This window comes from Harpia harpyja, chromosome 17 (genome assembly GCF_026419915.1).
Source record: "Harpia harpyja isolate bHarHar1 chromosome 17, bHarHar1 primary haplotype, whole genome shotgun sequence".
NCBI lineage: Eukaryota > Metazoa > Chordata > Aves > Accipitriformes > Accipitridae > Harpia > Harpia harpyja.
The window spans coordinates 4,132,345-4,144,828 of NC_068956.1; the positions used below are offsets into that span (position 1 = coordinate 4,132,345).

Sequence of the window (12,484 nt, forward strand, 5' to 3'; positions counted from 1 at the left end):
AATTTGGAGGAGGTTTAACCCAGAGCTGAGCTTGACTTTCACAATATGTGCATTAAATTTACCTTAAGAGTTTGTATTTCATTTCAGGATGATCGACTGGGTGTCCTGGCCCCTGGGAAAGAACATAGACAAGTGGATCATTGCTCTGCTGAAGGGTTTGGCTGCGGTGAAAAAGTTCAGCATCTTGATTGAAGTTACTCTTTCGAAAATTGAAAAGGTCAGTGGGCTCTTTTAAACATGAATGTGAACAACAGACTTCTCCTTGCACCTGAGATGTCTTCTTGCCTTTCAACTGAATGAGGGCGAGAGGTGACTTTAGATGTATAGAAGAGAGTATGCTGTCCCAAGGGGGTTTGGAGGGACCGTTGTGTCCCCTGCACCCTCTGCGAATGCTGCATTGCTGCGTATGGGGTGGGGGGCTGACACTGGTTTTGCAGCTAGGAATGATGTCCTCCAGAACGACCCGCAGTTCTTTAGGTCTTGGTATGCAGAGGTACTGATATCTTAAAGGTTATGAAATAAAAGAAGCCAAGGATTTTCAAGCCAACCAAACACATTCCTTCCCAAACTATGGAGCTTTGTAAAACCTGCCTTTGGGAGCGTGACACGCTCTGCTTCAGCTGTGCCTGGATCAGTGCTGGTTGGCACGGGCAAAATACATACCAGTGAGCATGTTAACAGTCCACACAGTCACAGGTCAGTTTTAAAGCCTGTACCCTGGCCTTAGTTCATTTACCAGCGCAGATAAAGCCCCCACTGCCATTGCCATCACGTGTTTCAGTAGTGAGTACTTGCTGTTCTCTGAAAACCGTGTGACCAAGTGCTGAAATTGGTTGCCACTTCAAAAGCTTTTTCCATGCTGTGGTCCTGCTGTTCCCTCCTTCGTATAAGGGGGATAACACCTGGCTGAGCCCGCAGTGGAAGTCACCATAGGAGTAATCAAGACTATAATTATCAGTATTGGAACATTATCAATAACTGCATTTGTCCCTGTGATCCCCCACATGCATTGAGCAGTGGGAGAGCAGCCAAGCATCTCTGGCTTTTCTTTATCTTTCCTTTCATTGTTAATGCATAGGAAAGGGACACAGCCCTTAAAATAACATGCGATTTTTGGAAACTCTCAGAAGTATGATCTGAAAAGGGTAGAGGCCATTGTCAACTTACGCCATTTTCTGTAAAGTAGGATAAATATCATTACTTAGGCTTTGAAAAAGGCCTTTGCTTTCTATCTCTTTGCCTGAAAGGTTAGTGACTAAGTTCCAAGTATCACAATAAAACAGAAGAGGCACATTTTAGAAAATCTAGCATCCCTCTGTGCTTGCACGGCCTTGTCCATCAGGTACAGAGATGCAGCAGTGTTACAGAGGTCTGCACGTCCCTGTGTGTGCTGGTTTTGGCTGGGGTAGAGTTAGTTTTCTTCCCAGTAGCTGGTATGGGGCTATGGTTTGGATTTGTGCTGAAAACAGCGCTGATAACACAGGGATGTTTTCGTTCCTGCTGAGCAGGGCTTACCCAGAGCCAAGGGCTTTTCTGCTTCTCCCTCCACCCCACCAGCGAGGAGGCTGGGGGGGCACAAGGAGTTGGAGGGGACACAGCCGGGACAGCTGACCCCGACTGACCCAAGGGATATTCCAGACCGTAGGACGTCACGCTTGGCAGATAAATCTGGGGGAAGAAGAAGAAGAAGGAAGGGGGGACGTTGGGAGTGATGGCATTTGTCTTCCCAAGTCCCCGTTAGGCGTGATGGAGCCCTGCTGTCCTGGAGATGGCTGAACTCCTGCCTGCCCACGGAAAATGGGGAATGGATTCCTGGTTTTGCTTTGCTTGTGTGCACGGCTTTTGCTTTCCCTATTAAACTGTCTTTATCTGAACCCATGAGTTTTCTCACTTTTACCCTTTGATTCTCTCCCCCATCCCACTGCGGGGGAGTGAGTGAGCAGCTGGGTGGTGCTTAGCTGCCGGCTGGGGTTAAACCATGACAGTCCTTTTTGGTGCCCAACATGGGGTGTCCAACGGGGCATCCCCCCCCAGCTGCCAGGCCCAGGGGGGCCGAGCACTGAGGCCGTGCTGTCCCTGCAGTTTAGATAAGAATGATTTAATAAATAATGTAAAATAAAATGTAATACTAACAACAACAACAACAACAACAACAATAATAATAATAATAATAGTGAAAAGGAATATAATAAAAAATAAACCCCAAGAAAAGACAAGTGATGCACAATGCAATTGCTCACCACCCACTGATCAATGCCTGAGCAGCGATCTGCGCCTCCCAGCCAACTCCCCCCAGTTTATATACTGAGCATGACGTTCTATGGTATGGAATATCCCTTTGGCTAGTTTGGGTCAGCTGTCCTGGCCATGCTCCCTTCCAGCTTCTGGTACACCTGCTGGCAGAGCATGGGAAACTGAAAAATCCTTAACTTAGGATAGGCGCTACTTAGCAACAACTAAAACATCTGTGTGTTATCGACATTATTCACACACTAAATCCAAAACACGCTGTACCAGCTACTAAGAAGAAAATTAACTCTATCCCAGCTGAAACCAGGACACTGTGCCAGGCATTGCAAAAGCCTGCAAGAGTGAGGATAACCCACGCGATATTTTTAGGATGCTCTGAGGCCGTGCTCTGGACACCTGGCTGCAGGCTGCTTGCTTCAACATCCAGCGTGGAGTAGGAACAGACCAGCAGCCGTGGTAGATGCCCAGTGCCTCTCTTTCCTGCCAGCCCCTTCTCCTGCGTGTTGCAGTGCCATCCTGCCTTCTCATTTGCTTTTTTTGTCGCCCACCAGGTCTTCTCCAAGTTGCTGTACCCCATCGTGAGAGAGGGGGCTTTGTCCGTCCTGCAGTACATGCTGCTGAGCTTCCAGCACTCCCACGAGGCATTTCACTTGGTAAGGCTGCGTCTGGCACTCAGATGAGGGCATTGCCCTGAGTGTAATGATGCTGTGGGGCAACATGGGCGGGAGGGAACCTAAAGGGCTGAGGTATTGGGGAATATTTCCCTCATCTGCTTGATTTCACCGAGTGATGTAAACCAAACCCTGTCCATCCACTTGTAGCCTGTCCTGGCAGCTGCAGGTAGCCTCTCCTGCAGCCCAAACAGCTTTTTGGGCACGATGGAGCCGGTGCTGAGATGCAGAGGCAAGTCCTGAGCCTATAAGGAGTTGGTTGCCACAGACAGAGCAATCACCCTATGTCAGAAAGCGAGGTGCAGACGAGAAGTCAGGCTTTGCTTTCTCCTCTGATGGTTCCTCCAATTTCTCTTCAGGCTTACCAGCTGGATGGCTCATCTCCAGGGATAAATCAGTATAAAGCTGGTTGGGGCTTGGCGCTTCCAGATTTGAAATGTGTGCAGTGTGTGTGCATGCTCCACTTTTTTTTCTGCGGTGCTCTACCAGCTGGAGGAGCGATCTCTATGGGCAAGTGCATCCCCATGGTCCTCTCTCAACTTCAAAGCCCACCAGCCGAGGATGCAGTTAATGCAAATATATCTTGGATGGCCCGTCAAGCCACACCGAGGGTCTCATCAGCAGTGGCTGTAGTGCTCTTGCAGTCATTTTAACCTGTTTTTTTGCCAGCCCTGCAGGTAGAAGAGGAGGTTCCCCTCTTCCCTGCTCTTGCTCTTAGACCGCTTGCTTCTCCCTCGTGCTGAGCCATTTGTACAGCTGAACTGCGTTGTAAAAGGAGCCCAGGTGAAAGCGAACCTAGCAGAAAATCCTGATGGTCAGTATTGCCCAACTCGGTCTGGGTGCGGGCCGACCGCAAACCTGCACTATTGCCTTTGCCTGGAGAAGGAAAGGGGAGGAGGTGGAGGGGTGGCCTGGGACAGGAAAGTGAGTGGGGCTGTGCTGACCCTAAGGCTGGCTTGGGATGTAGTTTCATGGGCAGGTTTAGAAGATATGGCCCCATGTTGTTCCCACCCTTTCAGCTGAGGTGTGGTAGATGTTGCCACTCTGGCTTTGGGACGCGTTAGGTGAAACCTTTGCATTGAGAGCGTCTCGGAGGGCTCAGGCAGCGGAGGACAGGGAATATATTCTTAAACAGCCTTTGCTGTTTCCTAAGCAGGTGCCTGACTGTCCTTTGGACTCAGTGGGCCCCATCCCACAGGTGACCTCAAATTGCCACCGACATATGGGCACCCGTTACCATTTCTTGAAGTGATAGGTCGTCTTTCAAAGCATTGCACAGCATCAGCACAATACGACTTGAAGACTGGATCCGAACACTTCCACTTCATGAATCCTCTGCTGTTAAAAGCAAAAACCACTTTTAGCAGCAGTTGAATCTCCTCTTTTCATTTCCACAGTCATATTTTGTATTTTATCTTGCTGTTGACACTAACACATGGCTCCGCTTCCCACTGGCATTGCCCCTGGAATGCTGTATTAAAAAAGCAAAGCTAAAGGCAAAGGCATGTTTTCAGTGATTGACCTGATAAAAGCAGTAATGGAAAATTACTCCTATTAATGTTTGATTTTATACTTTTTCATTAAAGCCCTGACATTTGGCTTTTTACCTAAAATTCACATAATAAACAGATAAGGCTGGAAAAAAGCAAAGCTAGCCAACATTTTCAACTGATATTTTTTCATTCCTCAGCTGGAGACACTTTAAATGAGCCTGAATTTCTTGAGAAATTCTTTGGTTTCTAAAAATAGGGTCATTCCAATGGATTGTCTTCAGTTGGGCATCCAAATTTTGAAACACTCCAAAAGCTGTCGGTTACTCTTGGCTTGAAGTTTCCATCTGCAGCCCAGCAAGCATAAATTTCCTCCCCTATTTTTTAAAAACAGGGCAAAAACCTGTCTTGCTTCTTATCTTTTTGTGTTTGCCCTGGCACTTTGGAAAGGTTTTGAGAATGGTTCCCATCACAGCTTGGCAAAATATTGATGTGTAAAATGGTACTGAGATTCATTTGCTTCCCCCAAAAAACCTTCCTGTTGGAAAGAAAATCGTTAAAATCTCCAACACTTTGAGGAGAAAAAAAGAGAGAGAGAAAGAAGAGAGGAAGCCGAAGGGAGGAAGAGAGGACGCGGAAATGGCTGGACTGGGGATCCTGAGACTTTACTCTAGGATTGTTCTGGGTTAAAAATAACATAAAATATAAATATGAAAAAGGTTGCAAAAGTGCCCAGGGTCACTCTAGCATATCTGCAGAGTTGGAAATAGGTTATTAATTCTCTGTGCAGCTGTGGGGTCAGCAGAGGGTGCCCGTGAGCAACGTATCATTTGCGTTTGCATCTGCTTGTTAATTTTTAAATTTTCTAGATGAAAGCAAAATAACAAATGTGCTGTTTATACGCCTGTCGCCACCCACCCGACCATACCAATTCCAGGTTAGTTTATACAGTATAAAATAAAATATAGCACACCAGACAACACTTCTTGTAGGCTAATTCATCTGTCTTGTAGATTTGAACCCCTGCACTTGGCAGTCAGCATATAACGCTCCTTTCCACCGTGGGTGTGTGATTTAGTAGAGATTGATCTGCACAGAGAATGGTAATCACAGCACAGCGAAGCAGCAGCGCAAACCTGCAGGTGTCACGCAACATGAAACCCTCTGAGGTCTATAGCATTTGCACTACTAACGTCAACAGAAGAGTTGCTGTTGAGTTCATAGGGTGAAGTCCAGAATGAGACTGAAGTCAACTCCTGTTGACTGTCCTTTCTGCCTGAGAGTGAATTTCATTCCCCTGCGTGTGTGTTAAAGCTCTGCGAGTAATTGGAGCCATTTTTGACGTAATGAATTTTCCTTTTCCAGCTGCTGCCTCACATCCCCAGGCTGGTGGCCTCTCTGAAGAAGGAGGACTCCAACTCTGCCACTAGCTCCCTGGAGCAGCTGGCCGAGCTCATCCACTGCATGTTCTTCCGCTTCTCAGGATTTCCAGATCTCTACGAACCAGTCCTAGAAGCAGTTAAAGTAAGATACACACCTCTCAGCCATTTTTCTGTTTTCCATGTGGAAATGGCATCTTAGTTTGCAGCCTAGTACAGAGGGACTGTGCTACTGGTAGGGATGTCCTAACCTCAACACCTCAAATTGTGGTAGAGCAAAGGGTTTGAAATTCTGAGTTTGACACCCACGTAGGCGAGTTGAGGGAAGATACTTTTCTTATGGTGGGCCTGCAGAAGTCCTGATTGAGCCTGTGGGTTTTAGCTATAGCTTTAATCTTGAATGCCTCTAAAGGACTAATACTAGCAGCTAAACACTTCCTTGCATGGATGCATGTTCATGTGAAGAGCAGGGGAAATGAGTTGCGTGAACACCTGTAGCAGTGGAGTTTTGCTGTTGCCCATTACTAATTCTTCACATGGAAAGATAACGATTTGTAACACAGATCTCTCTTTCCAAGGCTCTTCCTATTCCAAATGAAGACCGGATTAAACATCTCTTGGGACAAAATGCTTGGACCTCCCAGAAGAACGAGCTGGCCTGCTTCTACCCACGCCTGGCATCCAAATCAGAGACAGGAAAGATTGGGTTAATTAACTTGGGAAACACATGCTACATGAACAGCATCATACAGTCTCTTTTCATGGCTTCAGAGTGAGTTTTTGCTCCCTTGCTCCCACTCAAGACTGCTCCAGGCGTTGCTCATCACACCGGCGTTGCGTGCCCTGCACTGATTTTCCATCTTACAGTTTGCATCTCTGCTTTTCTTTTGCAGCTTTCGGCATTCAGTGTTGAATTTAACCGAGGGCAACTCCCAGCCCCTGATGACAAAGCTCCAGTGGCTCTTTGCGTTTTTGGAGCACAGTCAGGTAATTATTTCATGTTCTAGTTATTTGTTTGGACTGTCGGCTGCGGAAAGGCTCGTCTCCAAGTTGCTTCCTGCCGACTCCAACGTGCTGATAAGGAGCTGTGGATCGTGGTGGGTTTTTATAACGGGACAGATTTTGTTTATATGAGAGAGGCTAATTTGGGGGTGGAGGAGGCAAGCTCCTATCACCCATGAAAGCGAGCTGTGTTCGCACCAGGCTGCCTGTCTTCAGCCTGTGGTCTTCCTGGGTTGGACTGATGAAATAACTAATAGTTTTGACAATGAAGTCCCTTCGGTAATAGTTTACAATATGTGGCCAGCTGAAAAGCCTGTTGGTATAAAGCAGAGGTTTTTGTTCCTTGCTACGCAGCAAGGAAGAAGACAGGAGCAGCTTGCTTGTCCCCTTGCTTCACAGCAAAGCACAAGCAGTCGATGACAATTGCCTTAAAAGTGGTTTTGTTAAAAGAATAATAATAAAAAAACCCCTTAGATTTCAGATTTTTTGAATCCTCTGTATGTGAGAGAAAGTAAAATAAAAATAACACCCTTAAATTAATTATGAATGTTTTCTTGACAAACACGAACTTTAATACGAATGACTCCTGGAGATACAGCTACGTCATATCTAGCTCCTCTCTTGGAAATATAACTTTCTGTCCCTAGAAATACATGATTTTGAAAGTCCAGTGAATTTTCCCTTGGTGTGAAACTAGTCATCTGGGCTTCTCCATTTTCCAAGCCTTGACTGACAGAGCTGGCTTGTTGCATTGTGGTATTATGTCATTACAGATGACTTTTGGAGGAAAAATATAGACAACCTGTTAAATTTAATATTTGATCATAGAAGAGTCTAGTTTTTGATGTCAAGTAAGGGTATCTGTGATCTGTGATGAGCAAATACAGAAGCATATTTGCTTGTTGTGTAGTTTATGGTTAATATTTTCCTGCCAATTTCCTAATAGCCTTCTAGGTTTTTTTTCTTCTTTGGGCTGTTCTTAAACTCACTTCTTTGCCAAACATGGGTCTTTTTCCATGTTAATTAGACAGCAGCTTCCTAACAGCAGAGATTACATTATCCAGTAATGCAGATTACCTCCCTGCAGTGATCAGAATGATGGGTGGAAGTTTAGTGGATTTTTTGCTTTGTTTTTTTTTTTTTTTTTTATGAAAGAATTTGGTGAGAGATCCTGATCAAATTAAATGGAGCATCAAATTAAATTCAGGCTGAATTAAGTAGAAGTCTCTGGGTCAGGCCAATAAACCATTTTAAAATTGAAGGAAGAAATACACACGTGGATATTCTATAGAAGTATATGTAAAATAATGGCTGAAATTCCTCCTTACCGTCCTGGCTTGCAGCAAACCGAGCAAGTCTTCCTGTGCACTGGGATTAGCCTTTGTAGGGGAAAAAAAGGGGACCTTATCAGGCACACGAGCGCATCTTGCTCCCAGCAAAGCAGCCAGAAAGAGCCTCCCCTCCCCTCTCCATCCCCCTATGTGAAGTGAGAACCAAATCCCTAGCGTTAAATGCACTTCTCCTTCTTCTGTGTTGCTGCCAGCGACCTGCCATCTCACCCGAGAGTTTCCTCTCTGCCTCCTGGCCACCCTGGTTCACCCCCGGTGCTCAGCAGGACTGCTCGGAATATCTCAAGTACTTGCTGGACCGGTACGTGGCAAGCGCCATGATTTCGGAGCCTGGTGACAACGGCATTCCTAGACCCGATGTAATGTTTAATGCTGACCCATGTGCAAATGGGGCAAGCGGCTGAGACCTGGACGAGTTGGGAGAGTGGAGGCTTGGGGTGAAAGATGGTGAGACTGGTCCGGGGCTCCTTGATAAAACCCTGTTTGGGCTGGCTTAGGGGTAAGGTCAGAACTTGAAAATGTCTGCCTTTGCTCTGAAGGCAAAGGGATTTGTACCAAGTTCAGAGATTTGCCTGACAAACCACTCAGCCTCCTCTGTAAAATGTTGATTTTTGCCTTTCTCTTACCTAGAAATCCTGAATCTCTGGTATCCCAGTGATCCCTCTAGAAGCAGGGGGGGTCAATGGCACATGGAAACCTCAGGTTCCCAAATCCTGCCCAACTCCTCCCCACAGCACCAGACCCCTGGGCACAGACACATTAACCCGGATTAACTCCCCAGAGTGAAGAATAGAAACCCTACTTTAGAAACTACCTCCTGGTATTGTATCACTGCATAATGCAGCCTTTTTTTCCCCTGCCAAAGATTACATGAAGAAGAAAAAACTGGAAAAAGGATCTACCAGAAACTCAAGGAATCCAGCTTGATGTCTCAGGCGGTGGAGCATCATTACTTAAACAAGACATTGATTGAGAAGATGTTTGGGGGTAAAATGATGACAAAGATCCGCTGCTTGAAGTGTCTGAACGTCTCCTCCCGAGAAGAAGCCTTCACAGACCTGTCCCTGGCTTTTCCCCCACCGGACAGGCACATGCGTGGGAGCACGTCTGTTTTACCGGTGGAAGAAATTGGCCCGCAGTTTACTGAGCCTCCTGAAAACCCAAGCCAGCTTACGGGATCTCCCTGGATCCAGAGGAAAGCCCCCATGGCCAGAGACCCTGCAGCCCCGCCGATGCCGGTGGAAACGTTGGGTTTCCAGGAGCCAGGAGAAGCGGCAAATCCCTTAAGTGGCAATGCCAGTGGTGTGGATGCAGCCAAAGACCCTCTCTTGGCTTTTGGGGAGCAGGCGTGTGCTCCCAAGGACTCCAGATCCGTACCAGATTTAATCAACTATTTTCTATCCCCGGAGAGACTGACAGCAGAGAATAAATACCACTGCGAGAAATGCGCATCCTTGCAGGATGCCGAGAAGGTGGCGGAGCTGACGGAGGGTCCGCACTACCTCATCCTCACGCTGCTGCGGTTCTCCTTCGACCCACGGACTATGAAGAGGAAGAAGATCCTGGACAACGTCTCCATCCCCGTGGTGCTCAAGCTGCCTGTCCTTGTCACCCCGGAGGAAACCGAGGAGGTTTGCCATCGTGGGAAGGACAGGGCTGCCCCGGGAAGTGGCTTCATGTCTGTTGTGTATGACCTCTGCAGTGTGGTGGTACATTCAGGCATCTCCTCCGAGAGTGGCCACTACTACTGCTACTCCAGGGAGTGCACCGACACTGTCCCTCATGGGCAGCCCCGGGATGGGGCACCGAAACTGGCCTCTGACAAGCAGTTGGACTTTGAAATCCAGTGGTACCTCTTCAACGACACCAGAGTTTCCTTCTCCTCCTTCGAATCGGTCAGCAACGTCACCTCTTTCTTCCCCAAGGACACTGCCTACGTCCTCTTCTACAGGCAGCGGCCAGGGAGGCAGGGCTGCCTGCTGCACGAGGCTCTGGCCGAGGACGGCCGCCTGCACGGCGAACCCTCCCTCCATAAGGACTTGATGGAAGCCATTTCCAAAGATAACATCCTCTACTTGCAGGTAACTCCCGCTGCCGTGCACAGGAGGGTGCGATCCTGCAGCTGCCCACCTCACGGGCCACATTCCCACCCACCTGGGCAGCAGCAGGGTCACGTCCCGCCGATAAATCCGCATGTGCAGATACCCACTGCTCCCCGAAGCCAAAACCCTTTTTAGTTTTTAGCACCCAGGTTGCAGTTTCCCGATGAAACTGGGCGTTGAGGTTGGTGCAAGACACCTCGTGGCTGTGCTCGGGGTTGACTTGCTGTTGCCCGCTCCAGGCAGCTCTGCCTGAAATTTTCTCCTAAGTGCCTGGGAAAGATGGGCGAGCTGGGAATACAAACTCGAATGGATTTCATTCAACCGGTGGGGTTCAATGCTTTCCAAACAGCAGTGTCCCATGCGACATGAGCAGCACCCAGGGGAATTTGAGGGGTCCCTCTTCTCCTAGAGGTGACATGGAAGGGCTGGTTTTTGATCGCTGGAGAGATGCAATGCTTTTCTCTATTCCTCCCACTGAACTTTAGAGATGAGCACATGGCTTTCTCGCCCTGGTTTAATTTGGAGGAGGCTCCCAGGGGCAAACAAACAGGTTCCTGGCTCTTTGGGGAAGGTGGGAGCATCCCCCCACCCAGGTCATTTAGCTTCAGATATCCTTGCGTTATTTCTCCCCCTTCCTTCTCCCAGGAACAGGAAAAAGAAGCGAGGAACAGAGCCGCCTACATTTCCGCCTTGCCGAAATCCCCGCTGTGGTGGAGAGACCTTGACAGGGACAAGGATGATGACAGCTCGTCGGGGGGCTGCAGCCCGGCAGCGGGCGGGGGGGGATCCGGCTCCTTTCATGGACTTGTCTTCTAGCCAACGGGTTAAACCAGATAGTCAATGTCCACGGGGCCAACCTGAAGCCAGAGGCTCCTCTTCCTCACCCCGATGACAGTGAGCACCTTGGAGGAGGATTTGGGGAACATTTCAATGGAAAAGGACTCAGGGGCTGATTTGGAGGCACATGGAGGGTCCCACCGCTTCCTATGCACTTGGTCTTCACGCCTTAATGTAACTAAGCTAACGCGGAGATGAGCAGCTGCCGACAGCTCGGAGAAGTGCCCTTTTGCTTCAGCGTAGCCGTGTCTTGCCTGCTGTGAGCCATGCCTCCAGCCTGGGGAGGGGACGGGGACAGGGACGGGGATGAAGATGGACCCAGCGGGGTCCCAGGGGTGGAGATGTCCCATGCGCATCCCGTCTGCAGCCCTTCCCGTGGCGCTGAGTCGGTTTTGGGGGGACCTCTGCTTGGTTGTTGGTTTTTTTTTTTTTAATGTGGTTTTGAGAACCCACCTTGACACACTTCTAAAGGTAGAAGGCAGCTGAAGAGGCTGAAAAATGCTGAGCAGCCAACGTGGCAATGCTGATCTGGTGGGGCAGTGAGCTTGCAAGCCTGCGTGGTCACAGTGAGCAGTGGCAGGTGGACCAGAGGGTTTTATGCAGCAAAGCACCCAAAAGAGACAGAGGGGCACAAACCCCTCCAGCCAAGAGAGACTGACCTGGTCCAGTCGGGGTTTTTGGGGCTCCAGCAAAGCCCCATTGCGTTACTGGTGACCTCCGGATGCTGTTAGTGTACACAGCGGGCCCAGACACACAGCTGTTTTTCCAGATGTGTCTTTAGGACTTGGTTAGCCTCTTTCTGCTGCTGTCATCTCATGGCTTTCTGGGCTGGATCTGCCCTTTAAAACTCGGGCTTTCGTTTGGGATACCTTGAACTGAGCAGCAAATGACAGAGCCCTCCCTAAACCCACTAGCTATTTTTTTAAAATGCTGATTTGCCAGGAGAGTAGCCCACCAGATATATTATATCAACCCAATATAAATACATACTATGTAAACCAATGTATTATATAAATCAGTAATGGGTCGGGGGCTGATTTTGGTGGCGGGAGGCCAACCTAAGCCCCGGGCAGCACGTCTACAGGACCACGGCTCCCTCCCATGTCCCTCCCCAGCCGTTGTCCTTGCCTGCTCCTCCCTTGCGCCTGTAGTAGAGATCTCTAGCTCAAGTGGCAGAGACTTGTGCCTTAGGTCCTGGATGCAGGGCCTAATCCTGACCGTGGGGTATTGGGGTGGGAATATTGTGTTGCCGTGGAGGAATAGGCAAAGCACAGACAGTGCTATGGATAAAGTGAGCCGAAAGTCTGCTAGAGAGGACACTTGGGATCAAATCTCTGGCATATACTATCATATTCTTTTATTGCCTTTCCTATATATAAATAAAGGAAATTAATTAATTCAACA

The 12,484-nt window shown here is 48.4% G+C and overlaps 1 protein-coding gene across 4 annotated transcripts in view; it reads left to right on the forward strand.

The window, feature by feature from the left end:
- Positions 1-12,484, forward strand: part of USP35 (ubiquitin specific peptidase 35) — a 30,153-nt gene extending 17,669 nt beyond the window's left edge. For all 4 annotated transcript variants that reach the window (XM_052812251.1, XM_052812249.1, XM_052812250.1 and 1 more), the window contains exons 4-11: positions 88-217; positions 2,802-2,903; positions 5,777-5,935; positions 6,369-6,562; positions 6,684-6,777; positions 8,336-8,442; positions 9,007-10,222; positions 10,889-12,484. In XM_052812251.1, coding sequence (XP_052668211.1) covers positions 88-217; positions 2,802-2,903; positions 5,777-5,935; positions 6,369-6,562; positions 6,684-6,777; positions 8,336-8,442; positions 9,007-10,222; positions 10,889-11,059 — 2,173 coding nt within the window. In that variant the 3' untranslated portion in view covers positions 11,060-12,484. The remainder of the gene's footprint in view (positions 1-87; positions 218-2,801; positions 2,904-5,776; positions 5,936-6,368; positions 6,563-6,683; positions 6,778-8,335; positions 8,443-9,006; positions 10,223-10,888) is intronic.